The 13032-nt window shown below is 43.8% G+C and overlaps 1 protein-coding gene across 2 annotated transcripts in view; it reads right to left on the reverse strand.

Annotated features, from left to right (window-relative positions):
- Nucleotides 1–4252: 4252 nt before the first annotated feature.
- kirrel1b (kirre like nephrin family adhesion molecule 1b) overlaps nucleotides 4253–13032 on the reverse strand; it is a 60622-nt gene continuing 51842 nt past the window's right edge. Inside the window, exons 11-15 of one of the 2 annotated variants that reach the window (XM_069510946.1) lie at nucleotides 9730–9946; nucleotides 7966–8073; nucleotides 6246–6373; nucleotides 5577–5651; nucleotides 4253–5049 (exon numbers count right to left, since the gene is read on the reverse strand). In XM_069510946.1, the coding sequence (XP_069367047.1) occupies nucleotides 4396–5049; nucleotides 5577–5651; nucleotides 6246–6373; nucleotides 7966–8073; nucleotides 9730–9946 (1182 nt within the window). In that variant the 3' untranslated portion in view covers nucleotides 4253–4395. Of the gene's footprint in view, nucleotides 5050–5576; nucleotides 5688–6245; nucleotides 6374–7965; nucleotides 8074–9729; nucleotides 9947–13032 lie in introns of both variants that reach the window. The other variant, XM_069510945.1, reaches the window with a different exon arrangement.

Here is a 13032-nt window from a genome sequence, read left to right on the forward strand (position 1 = left end):
ATATCTTTAAGGTCATTATAACTATGACATGTTCAATAACAGGACGGAGGCCTGTGGATTAGTAATATCTCTAAAGTGATGACTGAACTATTAAATGAACGAACATAAACCCGTAAAGGAAATGTGGTGTCGCTGTTTCAGAATATTTATCTGCCACAGTGGTCAGGAGGATCCTCCATCATACCAGCGGGCGACTGGTTGATCGATTGGATTTTGGCCGGATCAGTCAAACCCCAGTTTCTACACACCAGTGGTCCCAACATATTAATAATGGTATGAAACACACCGGGGTTACATGCTGCCAACACATGTACAACAACACACATGCATGTTCACGGATGAATGCATACACAGCATGTGAGGAAACACAAACGACGCACACACGCACACGCACGCACACACACACACACTCTCAATAAACACATATGGCTGCTGCATTTGTTTGTTTGCTCAGTACATTTTCTTTTGCTTTGCACAGTCTTTTGGCACCGAAAAACTCCAAAAGGTAAAAATTGACGCCGAGCCACACGAGTCACTCTTGGCCGGGGGGACGGCACAGCGCGGCACAGCGCGGCACAGCATGTATCAGAGCAGTTAGCTGTGGGTCTGGCCTGGTTCGACTCTGGGTTGGCCTAGTTGAGACAGGATATGAGCTATTTTGTTGTGGCCTGGTTGAGAAGTCATCTCGGCCACAGATGCACACTTCCACGCTCTCTCTCTCTCTCTCTCTTTCGCTTTTTTCCGCTCCCCCCATTCGATGCTTGCAAGATCAAATAAAATACTGTGTATAAAAGTTTAACACCCCACGGTCATCTCCTCCACTGGTGATGAAACACCACGAAGTGATACCGAGAAAATACGTTTTCAAATACAGATTTCCATAGAAAGAGAGGAGATCGTGAAATAATGAATACGGAGGATGGATGTTATGAGTTCGTGAGACTATATAAACTCTATATGCCCCCCCCCCCTCCAAAAAAACAAAAAAACATACACACGTTTATACAAGCTGGATTGCTCTTAGAGAAGATTTGGAAGGAAAGCAGCCGGAGACGGTTTGCTGTGATTCTTTTCAGAGGGTTAACCTCTAAATTTGGAAGCAGGTAGGTGGCGATTAACGCGACGCAGGAGAGAGCAGAGAGAGGTACATGTGAGGAAGAGGAGGAAACAACACGTCTACAGTCCCGTCCAAACCACAGAACCAAATCAAAACATCCATTTAGCACTTTTGGCATCCACGGTGCATTTCGTAGATTCATATTTCCGCATCGACCATGAAGAGTTAAAAGGTAATGACGAGGAACCTGCTCGACCCGGTCGTGTATCTGCAGGCCTCGGTGTCTCCTCGGTGTCAAACTCTTTTTCCACACAAGGTCATAACGACATTGCGAGTCGGATGCAAAATAGGCTACGGCACCGCTACAACTCTGTAAAAAGGTTGTAAAGAGGTAATAGTATGCAGTACCAAGGCTGTGATAACCATATAAATTTAAAAGGGTGCTCCATCTGCCATTCTTCTCTCCATAACTGCAGTCGTGGTTTTATATCGTGACCTTGAAGCTACAAGGTTGTATCTGATATTCTAATCAGAGATGATGCGGCGGTGGTTTCCTTTCTCAGAGTGTTTATTCAAAATAGGGGCAATAAATATGAATTTTACTGCCCTTTTGCAGACAATTACCATAATATACTGTATCTGTGAAGGTTTGATAGGGCGGCTTCTAAGTATTAAGACTCAATGATTCGCTGATGGAGGTGCAGAGATTTCTGGCTTCACCTTTGTGGCCTCTGATCTTTTTTGTAAAGCGCCATCCATCATTTTTTAAATGCTCAAAAAAACCCGGCGCAGATACATGTGGGTGAGTCTGTGTGGGATTCACTCCTCCTCTTTGTCTTTGGGATAAAGCGGACGTGCCCTCAGGAGAAGGGTGAAATGCCAAAAGAAGTTTAAGTGAAAGATGTTGTATTTAATCTCAGTAACAGAGCTCAGCATCACTTCAACATCCTGTGGTGCCAACTGTTTACCTCTGATCTTGCTTTGAAACCAGTTGCTGCCTTGAATGAGTGTTTTTCAGCGCAGAATTCTCGTGGCAAGTAAAATTATTACCAAGTTAGAGGAAGTCACATCATTTCTTGCAGAAGGGAAATCCAGAATTTCACATGAATCAGGCCAAAATTAAAAATAAATGTCTGAAAACCAGAGTCGGGAAATTATAACACGCCGTTGTTTTAAAATAAGGCTTCGTTTTCAGCGATTCTTACTTAATCATATGTTTGACATCGGCCAAAAAAAACCCTTCGCTGCTCAGATAATAATCCACATTGTTCAGCCTTTAAAAGCCTTTTGTAAACTGCTCAGACTGAGATTTAATTCATTAATGGAAAAGCAAGCAAAGCAACGCACTTCTTTTGTCCTTCTTGTGCGTTTGAAGACAAAGCAGACCGATGTGATTTCCACCTTTAACGGGAACCATTTGGGTAATGGCGCCGTGGAGAAATACTCGATTGCTGGATTTGTTTAATCGCTGCATCAGTTGACGTTAGAGCACAAAAAAAGCTATAGTTTAAACACAGATCCTCACGACCTGTGTGGTCAAAAGCCAGTCACACACACACACCGAAGCTGACACAACAAAATGGAAAAGCGCTCAGACGTAAAATACCAAAGTTTCTGTTGCAGTGAGGAAACCAGCGTACTTACAGATAAATGTACAAAGTACCATCGGAGCTCTAGAAGCCTCTGTACCTTCAGTTTGATATGTTAAACTGCACGTGAACCTTCTCATTGCTTACAAAGTTTGCAGCACAGCTCAAAGTGAGCAGCAGCTTGTTCTCCATCCATCGCTTTGAATGTCGTCGACGTTTATAAAAAGGCAGTCCAGTCACAAGACCGGAGGTCGAAGGAAGAGTTTCACACCAAACAGAGAAATCCGCCAAAGAGGTTTCCTCCCCTCGGTCGGACATTCACCGCTTTTGGAATCAATCTCTTAATTTTTTTTTTTCTAATTTAAGTCTACAACATCCGCTTGAAAAATACCATCCATCTCTTTTTAAAGAAACTCAAAACGTTTCCAGGAACGATCACGTTGCCACTTACACGTTAAAAAGCGAGTGTCACCCAATACTCTGAACCTTTGGTCCACAACTCCTTATAAAAATACTATAAAATGTAATGCCATTTTTTTTCCATAAGCGTTTCTGGTATAAATATGGAAAAAAAAAAATCTAATCTACTGTGCAAGTGAGAGAAACAAATACGTTTTGACACTTGAGGACAGGGGAGGTATCTTTTCTGTACAAAATGCTGAGATTCACCGAATGAAAAAAAAAAAAGCACTCCTGCCACACTTCGCTTCACAAATACAGTTAACGGCATCGACCTTGAGTGAAATGTGAAGTATAGAGAAATGAATCATGATGATAAAAATGAGAGATGAGGAGGAGAAGGAGTTTACAGAGACGCTTGCTACCTCTCCTCTCCTCTCCTCTCCGATGTGGCGTCTACAAAACCTCGGCGTCCGGAGCATCTCGTTGCGCGCTTTAGAAAAAGAAGACACACCTCGACAGAAGTTTGTGTGTGTTGGCACATAAGCATCGGCACTCTGGTCGCTCACTGTACCACCTTAGGAAGCTTTGTCCCAATTAAATCAAGGTAGATCTTGTACAAAAATGGCCACTGGGTAGGTTTTAGTGAGGAAAGAGGATCACAAAGTGCCAGATGTGGTTATAGTCCAAGCTGCCCCGTTGCTGCAATATATAGAAACAAAAGTGTGTGTGTGTGTGTGTGTGTGTGTGTGTGTGTGTGTGTGTGTGTGTGTGTGTGTGTGTGTGTGTGTTTTGCAAAAGTCAGAAAATGCAAAACGTGTGGATTACAGGGAGGTTTTGCTGCATCCCACTGTTTTAGGCTTGTACAAGGTGACGGCTTTAAAACGATCCGAATCCGAAGTTGAACTTATTTACAGAGACGTGGTCGGAGGTGATGCAGGGAGACGGTCGAAGAGCAAAACGGAGGATCGCAGGAAGGGATTTTTTTACTTTTATGCTGCTTCAGTCCTCAAAGTGCTCGCTCCTCTCTTCCTCTCTCTTTTCTCATGATTGTGTCTGTTGCTCGTGACGAAGCATGCAACAGAGGGTCTGCGCAGTTGTGTGTGACTGTCGCTCTGCGCGTGTTGTTGTACGTATTGCTGCTACCTACAGTGTATGCGATGCTGCTAACTGCTGCGGACTGTCGTGTTGTTTTAGGGTCCGAAAATTTACCAGATCCCATGCACCGGATTCTTGAATGTTTGGAAACATGTGATTCATGTGTTATAAGTGCTGCTGATGCAAGAAGCGAGTCAAAAGTGTGTGTGTGTGTGTGTGTGTGTGTGTGTGTGTGTGTGTGTGTGTGTGTTCTCACACATGAGTCTGCATCCGCTGTGTGTGTCTGTGCGAATAGTCAGAGGGTGGAGACGAGTACGAGAAGCGAGTGGAGCTTCCGTAATTCCCCAGCCCTGTTTCAGGACTTTGTTGACCCGGTCCTGGCCCTGGCCCTGGCCCTGGCCCTGGTCCTGGTCCTGGTCCTGGTCCTGGCCCGGTCCCTTGTCCTGTTGGATACATCTCATAGGCTGGCCCTTCCTCTATGGGCGGAGCAAAGCCCATGCGGTAGCTGGGATACTGGGAGGGGTATCCGTAGTTGTCATAGGCCAGCTGGGTTGTGCTGTCCAGCAGGCCGCAGTCTCCCGGGTAATCTCCAGGCGATTGAAGAGCCGGATTGGGAGGTACCTGCTGGCTCGGCGGCGCCCTTGAGAACGTGTTGAACTGGGCGTAGGAGGCGTGGGACATCCTGGAAGGCGGGCGGGGGTCATAGCAGCCTGTCCGTGAGCCTGGCACTGCGCTGGGGGGAACTGCACCGCTGGGGGCGGCCGAGGGTCCGCTGGGCGAGGCACCGGCCGGCCCACTGTTTGGGTTCGGGGGTCGGAACTCTCCCTGGTAGTGGATGGCACGGGACTGGGGGCGCGCCTCGTCGTGGGTGGTGGCTCGGACGTTGTAGTAGCCGTTGGTTGGATCCTGTGATCACAGAGAAGAGTGTGAGCATGTGGGCTACGCTTTAACGAGCTTGGATTCATGTGAGTGATCCTCGTTTAGTAACATTTCTATCTGCAGCTCGACCGGAGAAGTTACTCAGAACTGTTTTTCACAACAATCTCTCGATGCTCGGTGATGACGGTGCAGTCGGGGGTTCATGCTGTGTCTGCAGATGTAATGATATGTGAACGATGTTTACACGTATGAACACCGAACATAACGATACATCTTCATTCTATCAGGATATCTGTGGTTTCCAATGAGCTGACGAACAAAAGGTTTTGAGAAATAAGGGATCGATCATGTGCTGAACTACAAACAAACGATGCAGAGTTTTACCTCCAGAGCAAACAGCAAACCTGAGGAAGAACAGCAACTGGTAATCAGGACAAACGATGGATATGAGCACAAAGTGACATGTGCGTGGGATACGTTTGTGCTCCATGCGGGAAATAATATTTAAAAAAATGCTAAAACATCTGTGGCCTTCGCCGCCGCCTGCACCTCACCTTGAGCTCGTACTCCTCCCGGGTGTCGCTCTCGCTGCGGACTTCCTGCTTCAGGTCCATGTCGTCTTTGAACGGCTGAGTGGAGGGAGAGAGGGAAACAGAGGGCAGAAACTAAACCATCAAACAACGAAACACACACACGGAAAGAGGGAGGGTTGAGAAAGGAAAGAGGAAGGAAGAGAGGGAGGGGAGAGGAAAAGAGAGTTTCAGGTTTTTCATCCCAAGAGATTGGAAGAAGAGAAACGCTCAGAGGGCAGAAAAAAGAAATGGTTTCGGTCCGAGCTTTAAAAAAGAAAAACGCGCCAGCGGAGCCTGGTGGATGAGATTCTCCAGGATCTCTAAAAGAAACACAACGTTAAAGCGAGTGTGTTTTCTGTTCATAGATGAATAAATGTGCGTACCATCAGTTTAGTGTTGTTGATTTACCAGATGTGTGTCGTTCCTCTTTCTTTTTTTTCATGTGCGTATTCGTGCACTTTGTTCTTTTTCTGATTTTGTGATAGCATGTGTGTTTCTATGCATGAGTGTGTGCACGTGTCCGTAACTGCCTCCCCTGCCATGTTGCCCTTTGTGTCAGTGTAGCTGTACATTTAAGGGCCATTGACCCGTACGTCTCCTCTCCGTGGCCCCCGGTGACTCAGATGGGGGGGGGGGGGGGGATCTACTCACGGAGTACATGGCCTTGACCATCCGGGTTGCTGTGGAGACGTTGGCCGCCTCCTCCTCCAGGCTGTGGGTCTCTTTGTTGACTGTCTCCACCTTGATGTCTGGTTTACCCAGGGTGACACCCCGGCGACCTGGAACAGAAAAAAAAAACACAACCTCCAGTCATATTCTGGGACGATGTGAAAAATAAATTATTGATTTATTCAACAGTCTGGTTAAAAGGGAGAGAGGAAACAAAACAAAAAAAACCTCAGCAACAAGCACTCGTTCTGTTTAATGCTGTTTCTGTCTGACTTGTCTGGGCCATTATTTGCCTGGTTTATCTTAATTTATCTCTGTTGTTAATGGAGCATTAAACAATTTGGTATGCTGCAGCCACAGACGGCACAGCGAGGTAGTGGGTTGAATTTTAAGGATGAAAACTGCTCATTCCGTCTCCCTAAAGTTTGAAGAAGATGAGGAAGATGAAGACTTTCAAACAGATCGTTTGTAAATCTAAAGACTGGTGATCGTTTTTACAGTATTTTGTATGAAAATTAGACAATACGGACTTTTCTGACTTTATTGACTCTTTGTGGAAGTTCACGTAATTGTTTTTAATGGTCTTGAAAACAGATGACAGACAAAAAAAAAAATATATTAAGCTCAATGTTCATTTTAGCTCATATTCATCATTCAACGTCATCTGAAGCTTACTGATACGGATGAAACAGCAAAAACAAAATCTTTTTGAAATGTAGATAAATGAGCCAAGAAAATGTCTCTGAGAACTTTATTACTCACACTTAAATGTTTTAATGCAGATTTATAAAGAAGACTTTCCCCCCCGCCCATTTTTCTTTTACATTTTGTGTTGCGGCTGCACCAAACATGGAGCTGCAACAATAAAGTAGAAAATCTGTAACGTGAAAGGAGCATTTCAGGTACTTTTCTGTGATAAACATCACATTGTTCAGATTAATTCACACATCCTTCACACAGAACAGTCGACATTTGTCAACATGAGCGACTCTCCGCCGCAGAAACCTCAAAAGCAAAGATTTAAATCTTCGAAGTCTTGAGCTGCATCATAGACGTCAAAACGAGAGACTGCTTATCTGGAGCCGCGGTGATGTTTGTTTGAGTTTCAATTCCCAAACAATATCTTTTCTGCAGCGGTGTTATCAGCTCTAAACCAGAAAATATACTCTTATCCCCAGAAAATCCCTCTGGGGAATGTGCCAGTCACCTTCATTGTCTTTCAAACTCTTTATTTGCGACGGAGCGGCTGAAAATCAAACAACTTGAAGACACCACTCGTTCTGTAGCTCTCCGGTTTGTGCAAGTGTGGTTTGGGATGATAAATACTAATTGGTTTGCCGCCGGCTGTAGAAATAACATATAGGAATTCATAATTTAAACACTTCACCTTTAAATGCTCCTGTTTTCTGCTCCGTTATTATGTATTTTATCTCGTCTACGAGCCGCGTGTGAAAAACGATTTATTCAAGAAATAATTACACAATTCCACAACAGTGAAATAAAAACATATTGGAGGCGTTTTTTAAGATTCATTATATGAATATTCATTAATCTCATTTGAATAAAATGCTATACGGCTGACATATGTTCCTTTCTCCACAGATAGGCAGAATGACAGAGAGGGATGAAAGAAAAGAGTGACAGACACACACACACACACACACACACACACACACACAGAAGAACCCCAGTGTGCACTCACTGCCTTTGCGTTGGCGGTAGAGGAAGAAGGCGAGTGCCAGTAGAAACACAAGCAGCAGAATGGAGAAGAGCACAGAACCACCGGCGATAATTCCCACTGGAACAATATCTGAAACAAACACAGGCAGAAAAAAAAGGTTCGGGTTGAGGGACAGCTGCTGCCTCATTGTTACAGAAACCTGCACGGATGCCGTGCGTGTCGTTCAAGCATAAATCCTGTCGTGCCCGAGCTCCGTATTGAATCTGGTCGTGTTGATAAATCATGTCTGCACGTCTGATAAGGGCTAAAAACACAGTTTGAATACATGAGGATGAACACACAAGCTCCCCCCCTCTCTCTCTCTCTCTCTCTTTATTTTGGTGGATCCTCTGAGGTCTGTGAAATCTGACAGATGAAAGAATAAGAGTCAGTTACAACTGACAGAGCGTGAAGAAATCATTTTCTCCGTGTAACGTGACAAAGCCAGGCTCTGGAAATAAGATGCAGAACCGTCCTGAATGGACTCACAACACTGTCTGTTGTTTGTCCTCCACGTGACAGCTAATAATCTTGCTCAGGGGCACTTCAGTTTGAACGGCAACATCAACCCTGCGGAGTTGTCATGATAAAATGCCCCCCCCCTCATGTGCCGTAACAAACATTTTGAATTTTGAGGGAAGGTTCTTGGTTCGAATCCCCTGAATACGTTTGCATGTTTGAGCTGTGTGCACGGTTGTTGCCCCACTTTAAACCCTCACAGGATAAGCAGTGTGGACAACGGATGGATTTTAAAACTTGTTAAAAACTTTAATGTCCATGTGGGCTACTAGTAATCCTTTTTTTTTTTTTTTTAAATTCCCAGATTTTTGCGAACCCAGTGGCGGATCAAGGAATTTTTCACACAGAGGGGCCAATTATACGTCCCGCACACAAATCCTGATTCAGTTTACTGTTTTCTCTGTGGCCACACATCACTGAACCTATTTTTAAAAAAATGATTCCTGGTTCAAGCACATTGTTAAGAATTCAAAAAAGGTTCAAAAACAGAATATTAACAAATGTGTTGTTCGTATCAGGGCCAGTGCCCCCCTGGCTCCACCCCTGGCTCCGCCCCTGGATCCGCGGCTTAATTCGATAAAAACAATGCTCCCTTGTGCCACTAGGGGTCAGACTCCATGATGTGAGGGCTTAACATGTATTTCCTACTAAAATATTTTTCTATAATGTTTTAAAAACTGCCATATCACCACTGATGTGCATCACCTCCATCTTAAGTCACCTCTTTGTATTCACAGAGCTGGAGGTGATTAAGCGTCGCTGCCAAATTCAACTGTGAAACATGAATAAAATGATCCCTTCGGCCCAAAAAGCTCAGCTCTCACGGACGACCACTACAACAGCGATGTTAAAGTGTTGAAAGCCCAACAGCAAGTTGTGAGTCTTTGTATTCTGAATTATTAATCGGCAGGTTTATGATTGTCATTTCTCTCTTTTCTTTTTGTTGCTTATACGGCAACAAAGCACAGCAAAGGAAACATAATGCAAAACACAACACGGACTCACAAATCAAATCACTGCTCAGCAACACCAGAGTAACTTTGATTTACAAAAGCCCTAAAGTTTCATAAAGAACCTGCAGCTAATGTACAAATCATTCCAGTTCTTTGCCGTCTCATTATCATTCAAAGTGGAGGAACGACTCATAACATATTAGTGAAACCTTCAAAGTTGGCGTTGGTGATTTATTTCTGCTCCCTGTTATGAAAGTGGAGATGTTCTTCATACCCCTCTCCTCCAGGGTGATGATCATGGTGCCGGGTCCGAACGAGTTCCAGGCGGTGCAGTTGTACGGCGAGTGGAAGTCCGACTCCATGACGTTGTTTATGGTGAGCGTGGAGAGAACAGCGCCGCCCTGCGACGGAGGTTTACTCTGCTCCACCGTGTACCGCTCCATCAGGGTGCCCTTCTCCTTCTCCCACACGTTCTCCTTCCACGCCCAGACCTGAAACACACATTGTTAATCAGCCTCCAATCATCGAGCAGCAGATAGAAAACAAGACGGGAGCGTAAACACGCCCGTGTCGGGTTGACTTACTGCTTATTGTTCCTTTAATTACATTTTAAAACACGGGAGCCGATAATAACGGGCCACTGGAGCACATTCCCTACTCGGCTCTCACTTTCATGTTTGCTCAGTTTGATCTTAAAAAATAAGGCAGGTGTACTTGACATTAAGAAAATGTGAAGATGAAATGTTTAGTGCCTCTGTAGACGACAACATCTGTAAACCTGCTCCTGATGAACGCAGCAGGACGTCCTTCAAGCTGATAGCAGCTGGGTATTAGTGTGATGAAGATGCAATCTCCGATATGTGTAATTTGTTTGATTCTTATCTAAACTCTGCTTTTACTGCTGCAACCGTCCAATCTCCCCTCAGGGTTCAATAATGCTAATTTCACTCTATCTCATTTTAAATGGTATTAACCACAATAGACCTGGATACAGACTCAGTCAGTGTGGACTCACACAACCTGTTTAAATGTATAAAGCAATAAGAAGTGTAGTAAATGACATTATTTGTTTTATGTGAAATATATGAATGTAATATAATTGTGGCTAATTAAGTTTTCACTTTTAAAGAATGATGCTAATTCACTGAATGATTCTGAGGAGTGGAGCTCAGCTGTCGGACAAGAGGATCAACTGGTTTATCACGTTGTTCAAAACGGAAAAACTTTACATGCAGAGAAAAGTTATATCACATTGTTATTTATATCGTTGATTTGATTTTGTTTCACCAGATTTTAAAGGAATTTTCTTTGGGGCCGTGTCATCCACAATTTCGATCACAGAAATGTTAAAATTATTACCCATGGAGGTCGTCACATATGGAGCAAATATCAAATATACATGGGCGGGCATATGTTGGGCGGATGCACCTTTTAACCTGTTTTTTTTTTTTTTAAATAAAATGAGAAAGAAGAAATGTGATGGAGCCTCAGGGGGGAGAATTAAAAGGGAAAAGACTTTTTATTTCCTACTCAAATAATTGTCAGTCTTGTAGAATGCATGTTTTTCTGTCTCCACATTCTGCCTCCCACAATCCCCATCTTTCTCACAATCGTTTTGTCGCTCCACCACCGTGCGGCTTTCGCTGCTTTCTCAATCTGCCGTCGCCTCTTTGAAACACACACACACGCACGCACGCACAGAATCATACTCCATATTTTATAAGTCCTTGTGTCTCTGCATTAAGCCGAGACTATAATGTCGTATCACATTATACGCTCGGAGCTCTCTGCCGGTGCAGAAGAGGGCTGAAGCTTCCTAAAAGCTCTGATTTCTGTCATGTTGGCGCTGCAAAATTGGATAATTGACGCTGAAAGGTACAGAATTTTACTCTCCCTCCATCTCTCTGCCGCTCTCATTTCAATCTATTTCACCCCCACACTCTCGCTCACTCGCTCCAGCCTTCAAACTCAAATGTCATTACGGAATTTATTTCCATTTTTCTGCCTCTTTTTTTGTGATTCGTGAGCATTCGGGTATTTTTCCTTTTTTAAAGGTTTATACCTCGTACTCAAACTGCTTATTTTGTGACTTGTATCCAGCACAGACACTCCATATTAAACTCTAGTTTTATCAAGTATTGCACTCAGCACAATGCAGGGATGGAAAAAAAAACAAAAAAACAAGCACAGTTCTGCAGTTGTGGCACGTTCAGGGGGATATTCCATTACAGTTTGCCGGGAAGGCAATCTGCGTGAAAGCTTTCTTTTAAAGAAAAGATGGTTAAACCACTTCGAGAGAGATCACTGAATTGGAAAGGTTTTAGCTGGTGTGTTCAATTTACACTAAAATCAAAATGATCTGGAGGCTCCACTGATTCTTTCACAGTGACCATAACTCTTAATATCAGTGGATTTAAAGGATGTTTTATGTAGAACAATATGTTGATGTATCGTCTTTCAATTTATTCTGAAGCCGTATTCAGATTTTCTGTGGAAACTTTAGAGGACGCTGCTGAAAATGACTCTTAAATGCAAAAGCAGTTTCTTTCCTCTGCGTTCGAGCCTCTCGTCCACACACAAACATTTTTCAAGTCACTGAGACAACTTTTTTATAAACGTGTCCCAAAGTGCAGGTTAAAAAAGAAAACTCTGGTTTCTGTGTATCCGTGCGTTCTTGTAAAACGGATCTTTGGGTCACGATGATTTCTGTATTCCCGTTTCTCTATGTTTGTTTAGCGCTAAAGGTCTAATCACTAGATTGCAGCTAAATTTAGCGTCGCTGCTCCACATCACAGGCAAAGTTCACAGACGTCTTCTTCGCTTAATGTTACTTGGACCACAGTCCTCTTCTCTGGTCTTTGATAGATTGTTGATGTAGACTGTATCGCCACCTACTGGCCTGGACCTCTTGTTTGAGCATTTGTAGTTGTCTTTGTGTTTTTCGTCTGGACGCAAATATTTAGTAAACGAGGAACATTTTTTCCATCATCAGTATATTAATTATCACAATAACACCACGTAAATGGATGAATGAATGAGCATTATTTACCAAAGACCTCTTCGCACACCCTCTCGTTGAGTTTTATTAAATTCACGTGTGCAGCCACATGGCCGCGGTGTTTTCTTCTGGTGAAATCCTTTTGCAACAATTAGATCCCAAGGCCGTTCCATCTTTCAAAGCGATGAGATAAAGGGGAACGAGCGCATCTTGCAACACTCTAAATGAACTGCGACATGGCTCATGGGCTTATAGGAGCAGAAAAAAGAATAAGGAATAAGTGATGGGAGATATCTCAGAGTTAAGACAGATAGCACCGATGTCATTTTCACTGTTTGATTCTTTTTTTTTTCCCCCCCGACCATCCAAACACGGAGCAGTGATGTTTTTTCATCATTTCTCGTATCTCATCTGCTTCCCTCCATTTCCCCGAATTATGTGCACGGTACTGTGTGACTCCTCTTTCATTTCGGCAGCAGCTGTTTCTGATGAGTCACAGTTTTCCACCGCGAGACGGGGGAACACATCGTTCTCACGAAGCCGCGGCTCAGTCGGAGAACAATGCCACTTGTCCCGATT

The sequence above is a fragment of the Paralichthys olivaceus genome, chromosome 16 (genome assembly GCF_024713975.1).
Source record: "Paralichthys olivaceus isolate ysfri-2021 chromosome 16, ASM2471397v2, whole genome shotgun sequence".
Taxonomy (NCBI): Eukaryota; Metazoa; Chordata; class Actinopteri; order Pleuronectiformes; family Paralichthyidae; genus Paralichthys; species Paralichthys olivaceus.